The 16,911-nt window shown below is 49.4% G+C and overlaps 2 protein-coding genes across 4 annotated transcripts in view; both read left to right on the top strand.

Moving 5' to 3' along the window:
* Otof (otoferlin) overlaps positions 1–16,911 on the top strand; it is a 197,738-nt gene that overhangs the window by 32,308 nt on the left and 148,519 nt on the right. The gene's annotated exons all lie outside the window — the stretch shown is intronic.
* Cib4 (calcium and integrin binding family member 4) overlaps positions 7,208–16,911 on the top strand; it is a 51,993-nt gene continuing 42,289 nt past the window's right edge. For 2 of the 3 annotated variants that reach the window (XR_009226556.1, XM_046441427.2), the window contains exons 1-2: positions 7,208–7,314; positions 8,130–8,164. Coding sequence is in view for 2 of the 3 variants with exons in the window: in XM_046441427.2 (XP_046297383.1) it covers positions 7,306–7,314; positions 8,130–8,164 (44 nt within the window). In the remaining variant the exon portion in view is untranslated. Of the gene's footprint in view, positions 7,315–7,652; positions 7,707–8,129; positions 8,165–16,911 lie in introns of those variants that run through there. The other variant, XM_058578428.1, reaches the window with a different exon arrangement.

Below are 16,911 nucleotides of genomic sequence, written 5' to 3'. Positions count from 1 at the left end.
AGCCCCTTGGTCTCCAAATCAGCATCTGAAGGGAAGAGAAGCATTGAATGTCGCCTCCACACATTTCCTCTCTCTCTGGCTCCTGATCTCTTCAGTTCTGGCTGTCTTCAAACAGATGGCTTTTGTATTTTGTCCAGCTCATTCCTGATGGGAGGACTGTCCTCTAACACAGGGCTCTGACATCCCAGGAAGTGGAATGCTCTGTCCACTGCATTCGAATGCGAACTCCCCGAGGGCAGGAACTGGTGTCTCCTTCCGCACTGGGATCCCTGGCTGAAACCCCATCCCCATAGCTTTAAGTGTCACCTGTGTCTAGACATTTCCAAATGCCTGTCTGCAGCCCAGAGCTTTGTTCTGAACTCTTAGGCCCACCTATCTAACTGCCCCTTGTCATTTTCACGTATCTATCACACAGACATCTCAAACTCAACACAAAAAACAAGTCCAGAATCTTGTTTTTCCACCCAAATTTGCATTTCCTCCTCCCAGGCTGCTGTAGGTCAGAACCCTGAGGGTCACCATTGACAGTTTCTGCTCCCTCCCCTCCCACAGTCCATCTCCCAGTGTGGGTCATTCCACCTTGAGATGTCACATGAAGTCATCCAGTTCCCGCCTTCTTGCAACCACACACCACTCCCCTCCTGCAGGTTGTTTCGCAGTCTCCTCACGGTTCTCCTCAGAGCCACATGGCCTCCTTCCAACGTATTCTCCAGCCACCCTACAGCCAGAGTGATCCCTTGAAAACCAAAATCTGATTATGTCATTTCTCGGCATAGCACCCTCCAATGACTTTCCATTCTTTTAAAGGAAAGCTTTGAAGATAAACCCTCAAGGATCCTGGGGGAGCCTGCTGATCTGCCCCCCACCCCCCTCCTGGGCTCAGCTCTTGACCCACACAATGGCCTCATGGTTTTCTTTGTTCTTCCAGCACCTCAAGTTTCTTCCAGGGGATCCTTCCCAATCTTCTTCTGCCTGGAGATACACTTTCCCTCAGGTCTGGCTTAATGTCCCTCTCCTCAGAGGAGCCTCTCTGACTCCTGAGTAGATGACATAGCCCTGTTAGCTCACCGTCACGCGTCCCCCACTCTTTAGTCACAGTGCAGGGAAACTACACAGCCACTTGGTGATCATTTAATCCATTTCTCCCCTACTGCCTTCTAATCTCCTTGTCACCACTCCATCCCCAGCATGAACAAAGTGCCTAGGACACTTTAAAAGAGTCTTAAGTAACTTTTTTGAATAAATGAACATAAGACAAGGACAGCAGATGGCCAACCCCAAATCCCAGCCACCCAGCAGAGACAGACTGAAAACACTCAGCAGAGAGGGTGGCAGGGTCTAAGAGCATGGCCACAGAAATAAGAAATTCTAAACCGCTGTCTAAGGCAGTGTTCTTATTGCCTGGTAGAAAGCACTGACCAGGGAGCCCACAGCTCTGGGTTCCAGTCCCAGGCCCGGCACAAATCAGGACAAATAGCATTTTTATAATGCTTCTTGGTTTACAAGGCATTTCCACCAATATAATCTTATTAGACCAGCTCTGGGACCTCCAGCCAGCAGCTTTTAGAGGCCTGGAGGGAGGGAGGATATGGGTGGGGTTCCCAGAGCCAGGTGAGCTGCAGTCTCCTGCCTGTGTTCTTAGGCCTCAGTCTGTGCATCTATAAAGTAAAGGTGCTGTGAACTGATGTCTAAGGTCTGTCTATGAAATTCTAGAATTAAGAATTCTCAACTTTTTTGAATAAATGAACCAGAAAGCAAGTGTTTGGAGTCTCCTTTCACATCAAATAGCCATCCCCACTTTCAGCACAAGTGGCAGGGCAGACTCAGCAGAGGCCTAGCAATCCCAGGGCTGATGTAGCATGATGTCACATGAAAACGGACCCTGGAACAGGATGTTTGTGTGGATTGTTTGACAGCTGACCCTAGACAGCAGGTAGGAGGCTGAGAGAGAGGCAGGAAAGAGGAAAGCCCGGCTGGGCATCCAGGTGTGTCAGGTGCCCTCTGCCTCTAAGATCCTGACTCTTTCTGGACCTGCTAAAGCCACAGAAGCCCTCCAGAGCTGTCACCCAGCAGTATGGGCAGGGAGCTTTTCTCCACCAGCTCCCACCCCCACTGGCTGAAGCTCTCCCTGGAGTGTTACTCTGAGCTTCTGGGCTGTTGTTTACCCACGTGATGTGGAGATGTCTTAATAGAGAAAACTCCAGGCCAGAAAATGAAGGCTCAAGAATCCTTGAGGCAACACTGTCAGTGGGAGGTGGACGAAGCTCACATGGACCCACCCAAGCCGCAGTGCTTGAAACCAGAGTGACATGGGGCACCCTGGGTCTGATGCAAGATGAAAAGGGCAGGGTCACCCCTGTCCAGAGCCCAAGAACATTTCCTTCCACATGCCCACCAGTCCTCCCTGTTCTCTGTCAAGAACTTGCATCCTCTTTTCTGGGGAGATTTTCTGTATCCTGGGCCATTGGAACTTGGGCATGTATGTCGGGCAGTCTGTGTCAGCAAAGCCTTGGGAAGCGAACAGCAGGGCAGTGAGTGACAGCTGGAGTGGCTGCTGTGGTGGAGGTAGCAGAGAAGCAGCCAGTGACGTATGTGCCTCTCCCCCTGTGCAGTGAGCAGGGTTCCCTAGGGCTGGCAACTGGGATGCTGCTGGTGGGGACACGCTGGCCAGCCTCCCTGGTGGCATGGTGCTTCCTTTTGTCCTTCTGTTATGCACCCCAGTCTCTCCTTCCCTCAGCCTTCCCTTCAGACTCCCTAAAGTCTGGTTTATTGATGGAACATTGACTGCTTCTCCCCCACCCCCCCATGCTGTAACAACTCTACTTTCCCTTCCCCAGGCAATGCAAATGGGAGACAAGAGAAAAACTGTGTCTTATGGGAAGGTGGGGGAAAGGACACAAAGATTGAAATTTCAGGATATTATCTGTCCATATTCTCCACACCTGGCCTTTTGGGTAATGTGCGCATGCGCTATGGGAGTCCATCGGGTCCCATTTAGCCCCAGGAAAGCGCTTTACTGAGCTCTGCAACCTGTTTAGGCCCTCTGCGCCCTAACCCTTGTGGGGTTGTGGGAACTTCTTGGTTACAGCCAGGGAAGCCAACAGCCCTGCCTTGGGCATTCTCCTGCCGCTGTGCACCTGTGGTCAAATGGTGCTGGAGCCGCTGCAGCGTGCGTAGGAGCCTAGAGGCCCCTTTGCCTCTGCAAAGCCGGCTCCAGTGCCAGGTTCTCTGTGCTCCAGGACGTTTCTAAGCAACATGGCCCCATCTTTGGGTAAGGAGCACAGGGCTGTCTCACTTCCTCAATGCGGTCTTCATCCTCTCTGTCCCGAACTACCAGGTGGCCCTGCCATTCTCAAGTCCAGGATGTCCCCAGAGAAACCAGGATGTGCTCTCCCCTCAGGCCTGTACCTTGCCACACCAAAGCAATTTAGAAATTCCTTTCTATGGACAAAGCATAGCTTTCCAGCCTGCTGGGAGCTCAAAAGTCTAGTCTAGGTTCAGAGCCAGACATTGACCTGCTCCAGCAGGCTCTACCCTGGTCCCAGCGCTGAACCGCTGCTGTAGGTGGAGCCCCCAGGGCTACAGGACTTGGCCACAGCCTCTCATTTACACATTTCTTTAATAATATTTATGGCGGCTTACTGTGAGAGAAGCATAAAGGTAAGATTTAAACACCCCCTGACATTTTAAAAATAACAGCTTTGAGATCTGATTGACATACTATACAATTCATGCTTGTAAAGTGTATACCTCAGTGGTTTTTAGAATATTCAGATTTGTAACATCATCGCCACCATCTAATTTAGAACAAGTTCATTACCCCAGGCTATGGGGGGACAGACCCTACCCATTAGCACTTACTCCCTAATCTTCCTCCCCGCTTAGCTTCTGAAAATTTATTTTTTTTCTAGAAAATGGTTTTTCTTTGTCTTTAAGGACCCAGCTCCTCACATGGGCTCTGGTGGAGGAGGTGGGCCAGTATTAGCAGGTCTAGATTGGGGAGATAGGGGGTGTGGGGGGAAGGGTTGGTCTTTCTATGCTTCATGAGATCAACCCCTGAGCACCTTGCTGTGAATGGCACAATTTACACAGTTATGTGGCTTCACATGGAGCCCGGGAAGCACATAGTGTTGAAGACACTCGCTTCAGAAATATCCCATGGCTGTGGCCTCTACTATGTTCTACTGTGTTTCAGCAACAAACTTCTTAATGGTCTTGTCCTTGGCATGTATCTGGTGGAGCAATTAGGCCTTTTTGGTAGGACCATAATTATTATTTCTCCTCCTCCTCCTCCTCCTCCTCCTCCTCCTCCTCCTCCTCCTCCTCCTCCTTCCATCTTGAAAGCAAGATCCATAGAGTGCTGTTTCTATTTTTGTAGCAAAAAAATGCTACCATGACCATTCTTATGTAAGATTTTTGTGTATACTATACTTTCATTTCTATTAGGTCTGTCTAGGAGTGGAACGGTAAGGTCATGGGGTAACTCTGCTTCATATTTTGAGAAACTTCCAGAGGTTTCCAAGTGGTGGCACGATTTAACAGTTCCACCATTAATGTGTGAGGATTCCACTTTCGCCATATCTTCACTCACATTAGTTATTTACCTTTATTAAAACAGCCATCCTAGTGGTACAAAGAGGAATCTCACTGTCATTTTGACTTCTATCTATCTCCCTGATAGCCAATGATGTTTTTAGTTTAGCTTGTTTGTCTTTTTATTGTTGATTTATAAGAGTTCTTTACATATTATAGATACATTTTCTTTTTCAGTGTCTGTTGAAAGAGATGTCTAAATCCATGTTGGAGAAGGGTTTGCAGTTTTAAGAATCTGTAGAGTCCGTTGCACGGTGACAGAAATCTTACAAAGAATCCATTCTGTCCCATGCAGACCCTAAAGGGGAAAAACATAGACCTGTCCTTCCAGAGAGCCTGCTCCCTGCTCAATCATACCCCTTTCAAAATCATAGTTAAAGAGGAGTTCGGGAGATGTCGGGCACTGATGGGGGAGGGTGCAGGTTGGTTAAAAGCAGAATCACAGGGGGGATTTTTCTTTCTTTTTTTTTAAAGGAATATAAGCTTTTATTTCTTGGGCAAATGAGATGGTACATTAAAAAGCATTTGGGGATTGTAAAAAGATATGCAAATACAAGGTGACATTCTTATTGTTACCATTGTTATTTGTGGGAACCAATGAAAACCTTCTCTAGGACAAAATCCATAAAGCCTGTGGGGGGCGGGGCGGGGTGTGTGAGTTCCAGAGGATGAAAGCTAAAGGAGAGAGGAGGGGGCAGAGTTGGCAAACCTTGACTGTGTGTGTGTGTGTGAGAGAGGGGGGGGGGGCGGGGGGGAGAGAGGGGGGAAAAAGAGACCTTTGTGATTTCTGGCACATTTCTTTACCACTGGTCTAATCATTTACTTAATGTCTTTCTTTAATGGGCTCCTATTTCTTTTAATTAAAGAGATACATGTATAAAGGACATTTTATACCACTTATAAATGATGAACCTGCATCATTTTCAGAATGGAAGTTACCCTATAAAACAAATATGAAAACCAAACAGTGTTTTGCAATTCTAGCTGGATCCTGCAGCCTTCTGGGCCTGGAACACTGTCCCCATCTTCTCGACCCGGATCGTGGCTCAGTCAGGTGTCTGCTTGGGTGATGCTCCAGCGCCAGCCCTCCAGCTTGGTTCTTGCTTTCCGGCTCTCATAGCTCCATGACACCCAAGGCTGTGGGCTCCCGTTCACGGGGTGTCTCCACTGCCTAGGCCAATGCATAGGAGCTAAGCCAGGACCTCAGATCTCTGGGCTCCTTTGTTTTTGTTGCCTTCCTTTAAGCAAATGTCAGCCAGCTGTTAAAGGCACAAGCAGCTGGTGTCTAACAGCCACTTGCACCTCATGTAATCAGGAGAACCCAGCGAGAATGAAGAAGGAAGTGATCTCAACAGTCCCCTGGCCTTCCTGGGTTCCCCACTCCATGCTTTGGGAATCCTCAGACCTGCAACTTGCCCATGCCAAGGGTGTCATTTACCCTCACCAGTTTCCTCTTTCCCCTGATCAAAGGATCAAGGATACCCCACCAATCTCCCAGAGCTGCTGTCTCATAAATAGAGCCAGCTTCTGCACACAAGCCTGGCAGATAGGAGCTACTCAGTAAATGGCAGGGTTTAGTGGGAGAGGGGATTTAGTTGCTGGTTTTGCCTGCTGAAGTCCTGCTCTTCCTCCCATGCCCAACCTTTAGAAAAATAATATGATTTGCCCTTCATTGAGTTCTCAACATGCACAGTATCTTGTTAAAAAAGAGTTTTACCTACATCATTTTATTTCATTCTTGCAATAATTATAAAGTATGGATTCATTAGTCCCATTTTGCAGGTGGAGGGATCGAGGTCTGGAGTGGCTTTAGGATTTTCTCAGACTGGTGCGAAAGGAGACGCAGCAAGGAGAGACGCAGCCGGGCCTTTCATATTTCAAAGTCCTTGTCCTCAACCACCGTGTACAGCTATTGGAATGCCCTCTGCCCACAGCGTCTCCTCTTCCACATTCTCACATCTCTGCACTGTTACCTCCGTGTCCTCTGCCTCCATCGCCAGGGTATACGCACGTGCTCGGGATGTGGGTGTGCCGTCGGCGCTCCCCAGGGTCAAGTGGAGTCCTGGGCACCTTGTGGATACTTGGACTGGTGTCTGTTGAGGAAATGAAGGAACGAGAGAGCTCCAGGCTTCTCCTGCCAGGCTGTCTCTGGGGACACAGTGCAGCTGCGTTTCTAGAAACACAGATTATCTGCACCAGAAAGTCCCTGGGCTCTTCACCTAGGACAGGATGGGGGAGGATCTGCCCCAGGCCAGGGAAATAGCACCTGTCCTGGAGGGTGGCTGTTCAGACCACCCAGGAGGCAGAGGAGGGGAGGTGGCTTCGGAAGGACCCTCCTAAACTTCCACGTTGATGGCTGTACGGTCATTTTCTCCGTTTTTCCCAGTCCTGATCTTGACTCCCTGCCTCAGGAGATCAGAGGAAGAAGAGAGAGTGACCTGGGGTGTTTCTTCTACGAGCTATTGGGCCAGAGCTGGTGACAACTCTGTTGTCAGGACCCCCAGGATTCTGAATGATCCTGGGTGACTTCCTACACCTTCATCTCACCTCAGTGCAGAGTTCCTTTATTAGAAACTCTTCCTGTCATCCTAATTTGAATGTGGCCTCTGTTCTTGCAGGGACCTGACTGATGGCATGGAAGATCCTTATTCTCTGTATCCCATGTCTGGCACAGTACTGGGACCTGGCTGTAACATTTATTGAGCACTTACTATGTGCCAGGTATGGTATCTGTATTAACTCAACTAACCCGCACAGCAATCTCTAATTATCATCTTCACTTTAGGACACTAAGTAGCTTACCCCATGTTACATGGTCACCAGGTGGCAGATTTAAGATTTGAACCCAGGTGGGTTGACTCCAGAGCCAATAACAGTGTGGATCTCGAGATCTAGGTTCTATTATCCTGGGGAACCTAAAGAACCTGTCTCTGTGCCAACCTGGGGTCAGAAGGTGGAACTTGGGTCACTATGGCAACCAGATCAACTGGTGGTACCACCAGCTGGTGAGACCTTGGGGCCAAGGTTCTACTGCTGGCAGAGAGAAGGCTGAGGTTGGCATGGGACAGTGTTTGAGATACCAGATGCATTGGGAGGACCTGGAAGAGTACCAGGTGGGGAGATGGGAGTTCTGGTCAGAGGTGGGAGCTTCCCAGAGCAGGTGGGATAATGGAGAACTCTTTCCTGAGATGCTAGAGTTTACCAGGCGGGAAGGTGGCTCTTGCCTTTGCTAAACCTGCGTCCATGTGGCATGAACCAGTTCTGCAGCCCCCCCCCACCCCCATCTCCTGCTCCAGAGCCCAGGATTTGGGCCATGTCTCTGATCCCCTCTCTAGGTCTGCAAGGAGGAGAGAAAGGCACCACCTCAGCCTCTGCCACCACATCAGGTGTCTGTTACCTTGGGCTGTAGTGCCTCCATGTCCCCAGCAGTGGAATGAGAGACTAGGCTTTTCTTTCCCTGCTCCAAAGCTCTCCACTCCCCAGGGGGCCAGGAGGGGCTGGACTGAGTGACCGGCCACATCTCTGATGTTTTGCAGGCCCTGACCTTCCTGACCAGAAATGAAATTCTGTGGTGAGTAGAGGCCCCTGTTCGCCTTTCCCTTCCCCTGAGCTGGGATCTTGCCTTTGTCCAGCCTTTTGTTCTAAGTGTGATTCCTGCTCAGAGCCACATGGCCCTGGACTGCAGCTGGGACAGACAGGGAGGGACAGACCCAAGCCCTGAATGGACAGACATCGGACTTCAGGGCTTTTGCCGCCACCCAAGGCAGCGGTTCTGTAGGATCACAGAGCTGTCAGGGCCTCCGTGGGACAATGAAGAAAATGAGAAAAGGACTTAAGAAGTGGAGGGCTGAAACCCATTCTGGCCGTCTATGGGCTGTGTGAACTGGGGTGCATCCCCCTCCCTGTCCTGCCCGAGCCTCTCCTCCGGGGCCCCTTATGTGCCAGACACCATGGAGGCAGTGGGCGTGGGATGAGAGGTCGGGCCCTGTTCTCACACAGATCCCTGCCCAGCGTGGAAGCCTCCTGGCCAGGACCACCATTATCCTGCATGGAGATGTGGCAAGTGCCACCTACCATGGGACTGTGGTGAGAGTGGATATGATGAGAGGTGTGGACATGCTTGGCCAAAGCCAGGTGCTCAACAAAACCTGTTAGAGGGATAACAGACATTTGGGGGTGGGTGGGAATTGGGGGAGGTGGGAACGAGGAGACCATTTAAACCCCGGCCTGTTCCCGCTTGATCCCTCTGTTTTCTCTGCTTGAGCTAACCCTCCCTGGGCACCATGTCCAGCCTGGTGGCCATAAGCATAAGCCTCTCCAAGTACAAATAGGGATGAGGGGTGGCCAGGTAGCAGAGCTGTGGAGACCAGGGGCAGTCACAGGGCTGGGTTATTTCCCTTTTAAAAACAATATTTGCGGGCTGGGGATGTGGCTCAAGCGGTAGCGCGCTCGCTCGGCATGCGTGCAGCCTGGGTTCGATCCTCAGCACCACATACAAAGATGTTGTGTCCACCGAAAACTAAAAAAAATTAAAAAAATAAAAACAATATTTGCATGCTTTTTTCAAATACAAAAAGCATCACAAATGCCCCAAAGACCTATATTCTCCTACCCATAGAACATTTATTGATATTTTCTAGAAGGTAATACATGAATAAAAATAAAATGAAAGGAAATAATATTGTGAGCATGGCTAGAAAATTTAAATAGGATAAAAATCCCCAATGAAAAAACAAGTGTTTCCATTTCCTCCTCCCAGTTGTTCTCCCTGACACAGCCCCAGTTACCAGCAGTTTCTCCCCCAGGTTTCCAGAATTTTCCATGCACATGTCCTTCAACGGTTTTACCCCATGCGTCCTGTAGCATTCATCTCATTCATACTGTTCTGCACCTTTTTTGGTGGTTGTTGTTGAAGTTTTCCTCTTGGCCAGTTTTACAGAAAGCACATAGAGATCTGCCTCATTCTTTTTTAATGGCCATGAATCATTCCCTCGTGTAGATGAACCATAATTCATTGCCAACCCCCCTGTTACGGACACAAGTTGTTTATAGTTTCCAGTTTTACAAATAATTCTATATTAAGCATTTATATGTAAATATCCAACAGGTGAGAGTCAGTCCTCAGAAGACATTCGTAAGCACAGAGCTGCTAGGCAAAGGGTAGGTCATTTAAAAAAGTGATAGACCTCCCAGGGGTTGCCCGGGCTTGTCCTCTGGGCAATGGAGTGTGACCCAGCTGCTCCTCCTTCCACCCCCCGGGGTTTTTGAGTGGCATCTTTGGAAGGTAAGGATCTGATGAGACAGAGGAAAGGAGAGAGGGATTTTCTCTGGTGGATAAGGCCCCTCCCCTTGCCTTTGTTCTGCACTGACCCTGAAAAAGGTCCTTGGAAGCAAGCCATCCCTAGGGAACCCTCTTCTGAGCTGCTCACCCAGGCCTTGAGGTGGCCTTTGTTCAGATCCTGTTTCCAGCCTCTTTCCAGCCCTGTTGTGATCTCTTGCCATGAGAAGGGTGCAGTTTGACCTTCCCCTGGCTGCCAAGGAAGGCTCCACTTCAGCCCAAACTTCTCCAATGAGCATCTCTCTAAGCTTTTTCTGGCCCATCCCTTCTTTTGGCTCCATTCCTGAGCACAAGGGGCCCATACCTGTCCCCTCTGCCTCCTAGGAGGCTCCCACCTTTCAGGGCCATGGAGACCATGCAAGGGCCAATGCTGGCATGGTGTGGGACTGCCACTGCTTAAGGAAGGCAGAGTGGAAGGCAGAGGGGTCAACTTCTACCTTGCTTCTGTGTCTCCATATTGGACACCTTTAAATAAGACAGATGAGACAAGTACACGGGGGTCAGAAACTCCAAGTTGGTGGGGTGATACTAGAGAGATCTCTGTGGCTTTCAACCAAGGGCGGCTCCAGACCCAGGAGATCACAGGCAGGGGACAGCTGAGGTTGTGCAGCAGCTGTCAAAAGCTCTGAGGAATGGAGGCGAACCAGCAAGGCTGGAGACGCTCAAGTGTTCTGGTTCAAAATGGGAATGACATTCCACCTGGCATTACCCTTGCATCAAGAGGACCCAGGTGACAAAGTACTAATATACTGCATCATGGGACACCATCCTTAGAGAAAAGGAGGAGGAGCAGGATGTTTGATACAGAGCTGTCTCCAATTAAATTAAGAAAGCCAAATTCAGAGAGCTTCAAGTTAACATGGAAAATACAGCATCTTCTGTTTCTCAAAGGAAAAAAACCAAAACCTATGAGGATAAAAGGAAAACAAGTGATAACAGTAGATGAGAGAGGTCAAAAAAAGTTTGAAAAGTTCAAAGCAGATGACCCATGATCCAGACTTAACTGAGGGAAAACTGAAAGAGAATTGCCTGAAGGGGTTGGGGTGACAGAATCAAGAACCCAGAGTCTCAGGAACCTCTGAATTCCCGGATGCCAGGGTCAGGTGAAAACAGGTAGATTGAAAGTTGCATTGAATTCATTTCTCACCCTGCAACCCACATGGCAGCCCTGCCCTACCACAGGGGAAAAAAGGAGCTCACTCTCTTAAGAGAGAGCCACACAGGCTGCTGACTGAGGACCACCAGGCACGTGAGCAGGGGGAGCGTCTGCCTGGCCTTCAGAGTCTCGCTGTAAGCCTGAAAGGAAAACCAGGGGACTCCAGGTATGGCAGAAGGAATAAAAGATGGCCTACACCAACTAAGTCAGTCATCATGACATTTCAGAATGCCAGAGATAATGAGAAGGTCTTTCATAGAGGAGAAAACGTTGATTGATATGGTGCATCTGGAACCAGAGTAACTTTGGACTTATGTTGGAAGGCAGTGCCTAAACACCTTCAAAATTCTAAGAAAATTTTTCCAGCCTAGAATCAGCTAAACTGTGAACCCAAGTGAAGGTGGAATAACAATATTTTTGACATGGAGATTTTGAAAAAGATGTTTTATAGACCTTCTTTGAGAAATCTTTTGGAGGTTGTGCTCCATTCAAACTAGTAAGTAAGCCGAGGAAAAAGAAGACATTAGAATTCAGGAAACAAAGGATTTCAACATAAAGGAAGGCAAAATGCATTACCATCATGATAGTGCAGGGAAGCCAAAGGACAGTGATGATCAGTGGGGTTGGAAGGCAATTATCCAGATTAGAACCAAGGAGTCAGGTGCCACTAGTGGTACCCCAAGAAAACAAAATGAATCTACCAATGTTGATATTATAACTATGTTGAGAGAAACTATAGTTCTGCAGAAAGTTTGGGGATGAATCTGAGTGTGGTAGCACAGACCTATAATAATGTCAGCTACTTGGGAGGCCAAGGTTAAGAGTTCAAGGCCAGCATGAGAAATTTAGTGAGAACTTGTGTCCAAAAAAAGAAAGAAAGAAAAAAAAGAAGAGAAAAAAGGAAAGGGATTGGGCTGTGGTTCAGTGGTAGCTTTACACTTGTCCCTGGGTTTAATCTTCAGTACTGGGAGGGAAAAACGCTTGGGGACAAATGAAATAATGATAGACACACTGAAATTTAAGCAAAAGAAAAACAAAGTCATTAGTAACTCTGGGAAAAACAAAAGGCCTTGAAAAAAAAAAAGAAAATGTAATCATGTTGTGCTATGGAACTTAGCTGTGAGCAATGTTTGAATAATACATATATTAATAATAATATAAACACTGATTTTCTTTTTTTGTGGTGCTGGGGATCGAACTCAGGGTCTTGTGCATGCAAGGCAAGCACTCTACCAACTGAGCTATGTCCCCAGCCCCTAAACACTGAATATTGATTCAAGCAAATTGTTTTATATTGGGAGGCTGGGGGAAGGAAAATTATATATAGGGAAAGAAATACTTTTTTATAATAGGATGTCACAGGATAATATCTACAATAAAAATATTGATAAATGGCAGTATTGGTAGAGTATTTAGCACTTGCGAGGCCTTAGGTTTGAATCCTAACACCTCCAAAACCAAACAGAACTAAGAAATAGCAAACTGTTCATAAAATGCTGCCTCTGGAGGGCAGGGGTAGTGAGGAGGTGTCGGGTAGGGTACTGAGCATTAGTAATTTTAATTGTAAGCTTTAGAGTACTGCTTGTGTTTTAACCTATGTAACCGTGTGACTTTGGTAAGCTAGACTTGTGAAATAAGAGCTCTTCCTACATATACACTGGGAAGGAAATCATCCCTGGAAGGACACACATAGGCAAGGGTAGCCCTGGGAGGTGCCCAGGGTCCTGCACACAGGCTTAGTGTGAGTGCGTTGTCTGTGAGGGGAGCAGCTTTGACATGGATGCCCAGCTTCAGGGCAGGGACTCAGGAAATGATGCCCAGGAGAGAAAAAGGCCAACGTGGGCTACCAAGGTCAGGGTAGGCCAGACCCAAGCTGTCACTTTTGAATAACATTCCTATGTGGCTTCTGATGACATGTCATGATTTTCCTATGAATGTGACAGAGAAATGTGGCCTGAATGTTAGTACAGTTGGATGGAGGGTTGAACAAAACTGTCCAAGAAACCGATGGGTAGAAATAACCTTTGTGGGGAGGTAGCTAACATTTTTCTACCTCCTTATCTGTGACTTGTGTAAGGACATAAAGGCCAGGTCACCAGATCTGCAGATGATACCTGCTGGGAGGAGCAGACCACAGCTGCTGGGGCTTGGCTCTCCAAAAGGGACTCTCTGCTCTAAACGTCCTGGCTGTGGGACTTTTCTTCCTCAGGTTTTGATCTCTGAAGGGGCCACCTCCCTTTATGCCTAAGCTTCAGGCAGCTGCATCTGACTTCTGTTTAATCAGCTGTCCCCAAAACCCCAACTCCCAGATGCCTCTTTGGGGCTAAGGCCCAAGGGACTGTGGCCAGAACCTCCAAGTCCCATTGAGAGCACATGTGGCTTCATGGGCAGGGCTCAGCCTGATCTAGTCCAGACCTTTGTGGCTGGGGTCCGGTCAGCCTGGCTCAGGCTGGACTCTTGGGACATCACCAAGGGATCTCTCCTGCTGCCTTCTTGGATTGACTGTGGGTTTGGTCTGGGGTCTGAAGCTTTGCTCCTAGCCCAGCCCAGGACAACCCAGTCACCAGGTTGGCAGGTCTTCCTTCCTTTCCAGTGCTGGAATCAAACCAACCCAGGGACTTGTACATGCTAGACAAGTGTTCTGCCACTGAGCTACACTCCCAGCCCCAAAATTCAACTTTTCTATTTTGGTGGTGGTCCTGGGGAACAAACCCACGGACCTGCATATCTGGGGCAAGTACTCTACCACTGAGCTACACTCCTATCCCCTATGAGGCCACCCCTTCCTCTTAGCACCCTGGAGGTTCCTAAATCTTTACAGTCTCCAAGCCCTGTCCTGGCCCTGTCTGACCCTGTCCTGGTATTCCTGACTTCTCCCGGAGCACCTGGTCAACAGGTGGAGTGTTGCAGGTTTACTTCCTGGAAGCTAAAAGCCTGAGTTTGAGGCTCAACTCTACCCCTTCCCAGCTGTGTGTCTGTGGTGAGTGTCTTACCCTCCCTGAGCCTCAGATGAGAGTCAGAGCACCTAATCTCATAGAGTCATCATTTGGAAGGAGGTGATTAAATCTGTGTCATTGTGTGTGCAAGGCCTGCACAAGGCTCATCACTGAGTGGCAGCCACTATTATCATGGTATTCCTTTCTGCACAGTGGCTCAGAGAAGCAGAGACTTGCCCAAGTACACACAGCTTGGAAATAGCAGATGGGGGGACTAAAAGCCACATTTTTAGGCTAAAGAAGGGCCATTTATCAAGTATCTGCAAGCTGTACCACAGATCAAGGAACTGTTGATCCATGGGGTGGGGAGAAGCCCAGAGAATTGAGCCCAGGGAAGGACCAGAGAAGAGGAAATTGGGGCTCGAGCTGAATGAATCTGTGTTCTTGGTCTTGCAGGCACAGTAAACCCTGGGAAGCTTATAGAATCTGCAGATGCTTGGGCTCTGTGCTGGCCTGGAATGAGAATCTTGGAGGCTGGTGGGCTTGGATCCTTTTACAAGCTCCTTCCATGAGTCTAAGAGGGACCACATTGAGAAATACTAAACGGGTCTCAGAGGCAAGAGGGTGGTCCAGAAACTGAGAGCCATAGATGCCGAAACTGGAGGGAGCGCGAGGGAGAGGGGCGTCTGTCACGGTGTCACTGAGGCTTTCATTGTATTGAGGGGAAACTGAGGCCTGAGGGGCTCAGTGGTCAAGGTCACATGGAGGGCCAGCGGTGGAGCCAGCCCCTGAGCCGCAGACAGCCCTTCCCTGCCTCTGAGCTAAGTGCGGAGGGAGCCCCGCCTGGGCTGCTTGACCGCTGGCAGGCTGAATGTGTGAGTTTTTCAAATGGCTTTGACTTCTGAGTCCATTAGTGATTAATTCAGAGTTCCATTTGGAGCAGGCTGATCCATATTTGGAGGAGAAGAACATTTTGTGGCAGCTGAGATGCAGCCGCGATTCATCCGTGGGCAGCCAGCCCATGTGGCAGCCTGGGAAGGCCTGAAGGGGCTCAGGGCCCTCTCTCCAGTCCTCCCATCCCAGGAGCCTCTCCACTCACCTGGGGAGAGAGGGTGGATCCTTTGGAGGTGAACAGAGCAGCTGGAGGGCCCAGCTCCCCTCTGTATCTTCCCAGTTGTATGACCTTGGGCTGTACATCCTCTGTGCATCCTCAGTTTACCCACCCCATGTTTAACCTGTACACTGCTCCCACATGGGTCTTTTGGGAGATTCAATGAGGCGGTGTGTTCGAGGGTGCCTAGCACATTAAGCACGGTGGGCCATGGCAGTGGGCCCCTTCTCTTTCCTTCAGTGGTCCATCCCATGTCCCCTTCTCTGGGCTCCTGGGAAGAAAACATTTTGGAGTAGCAGCCCTGGCCTTTCCACCATATGACCTTAGGCAAATGATTTTACCTCCTTGGCCTTCTGTTTCCTCATCTGTAAAGGAAATAATCGTCCCTGCCTTGCAAGATTGACATGCAAAATGAGAAACCTCCATGAGGGTTGGCAGTGCTGTGGGCACCCCAAGCTGCACCCCATGCTGGGGAGTGTGGGAGCCGTCGCTCTGAGTACAGTTGGAACATGCAGGGTCACAGGGGGGAGTTTATTTTTAATTAGTAAAACTTACTGAAAGTTGGCCTGCTTTTTATGATCACCCCACACTGGCAATTCTAACAATATCAGCAGCAAAATACTCCTTTTGACAGAAGCCCACCTCTCCCACTGCCCCTGTCCCTTAGCGGCCACTAGGGTCCCAGCAGTGATGGCTGTCCTTCCCTCCTTGTTGACCTGGCCACCCACCTCTTGTTCCAACTCATTTGAGGAGAGTGTCTCTCAGCCTGACACCCTGCTTTTCAGCTGCCTCCCAAACTTGGGCAGAGCCTCTGGTCACGGCTCAGGGTCCCTTGCAAGGTCAGCAGGAGCAGGATGCTCTCCACAGATACTCACAGCCCTGGCCCAGCTCCACTTGTCAGGCCCTCCCCAGAGTCAGCCCAAAGCCCTTGAAGGAGACTGCCTCACCACTGCAGTCAAGCTTGGAACATCTGTCTGCCCAGAGAGTTCCCAAAACTCACCTCTGGTCACACAGCCGGTGGGAGAGGATCCGAATGGGTCTGCCTGCCTCGTCTGTCAGGACCCCAGCAGGAGCAGGTGGCACCTGGCTGGAGGTTTCGAGGATGATTTAAGGTGCCTTTTGGGGGTGGAGTTGACATCCAGACACTAGCCATCACCACCCCTGGGCCTGAGGCACCCAGCCGAGGACTTAGAGTAGTGGCAACTGGTCACTTGGTCCTTGGCAGAAGGAACATGGATACAGACAGAGTAGGGTTGAGGCTGGGAGGGAGGGGAGGATGAATCCTGACCTCTCTTTCCCACCTCCCAACCTCTGCTGGGGTTTCTCTTGGTCCAATGCCTGCTAGAAGCCAGGGGGTAAGGAAGTGGGGGGTGAGGGGGAGCAATTGGTACAGGATCTAGAGGATGCTTTTCTGTTCAGTAAGCTGTGACAGAGGAGTGGCTGGAGGAGGGCAGAGGTGGCTCCGTGTTCCCCTTCTGGTGGGTCCTGGGAAGGCTTCCTGCTCTCCCCCCTGAATCTCCATAAAATAACTCTCCAAATTCTTCACTTGGGCATGTGTCCTAAGTCCCACCGATCAAAGGTTCATTTGAGTTTATAAACCGTGTGCCCCAGGAATGTCATGAGGGGGCTATCGGTCACTCGCTCCTGAGTGTGAATTCGTCTGCTCAGATTACTTGTCCCCCAGCACTCAGGTGAGATCAGAAATGTACCGGGAGAGGAGAGGAACAGGAAAGAAGTAGAGGAGAGAAGGGTAATTTTGAAGCACAAAGGGACCATA

This window comes from Marmota monax, unplaced genomic scaffold (genome assembly GCF_021218885.2).
Source record: "Marmota monax isolate L192 unplaced genomic scaffold, Marmota_monax_Labrador192_F-V1.1 WCK01_AAM20220418_F8-fsc00010, whole genome shotgun sequence".
Lineage (NCBI taxonomy): Eukaryota > Metazoa > Chordata > Mammalia > Rodentia > Sciuridae > Marmota > Marmota monax.
Note: the sequence above shows the minus strand (reverse complement) of the source record. Positions and strands in the feature narration are given on the sequence as shown.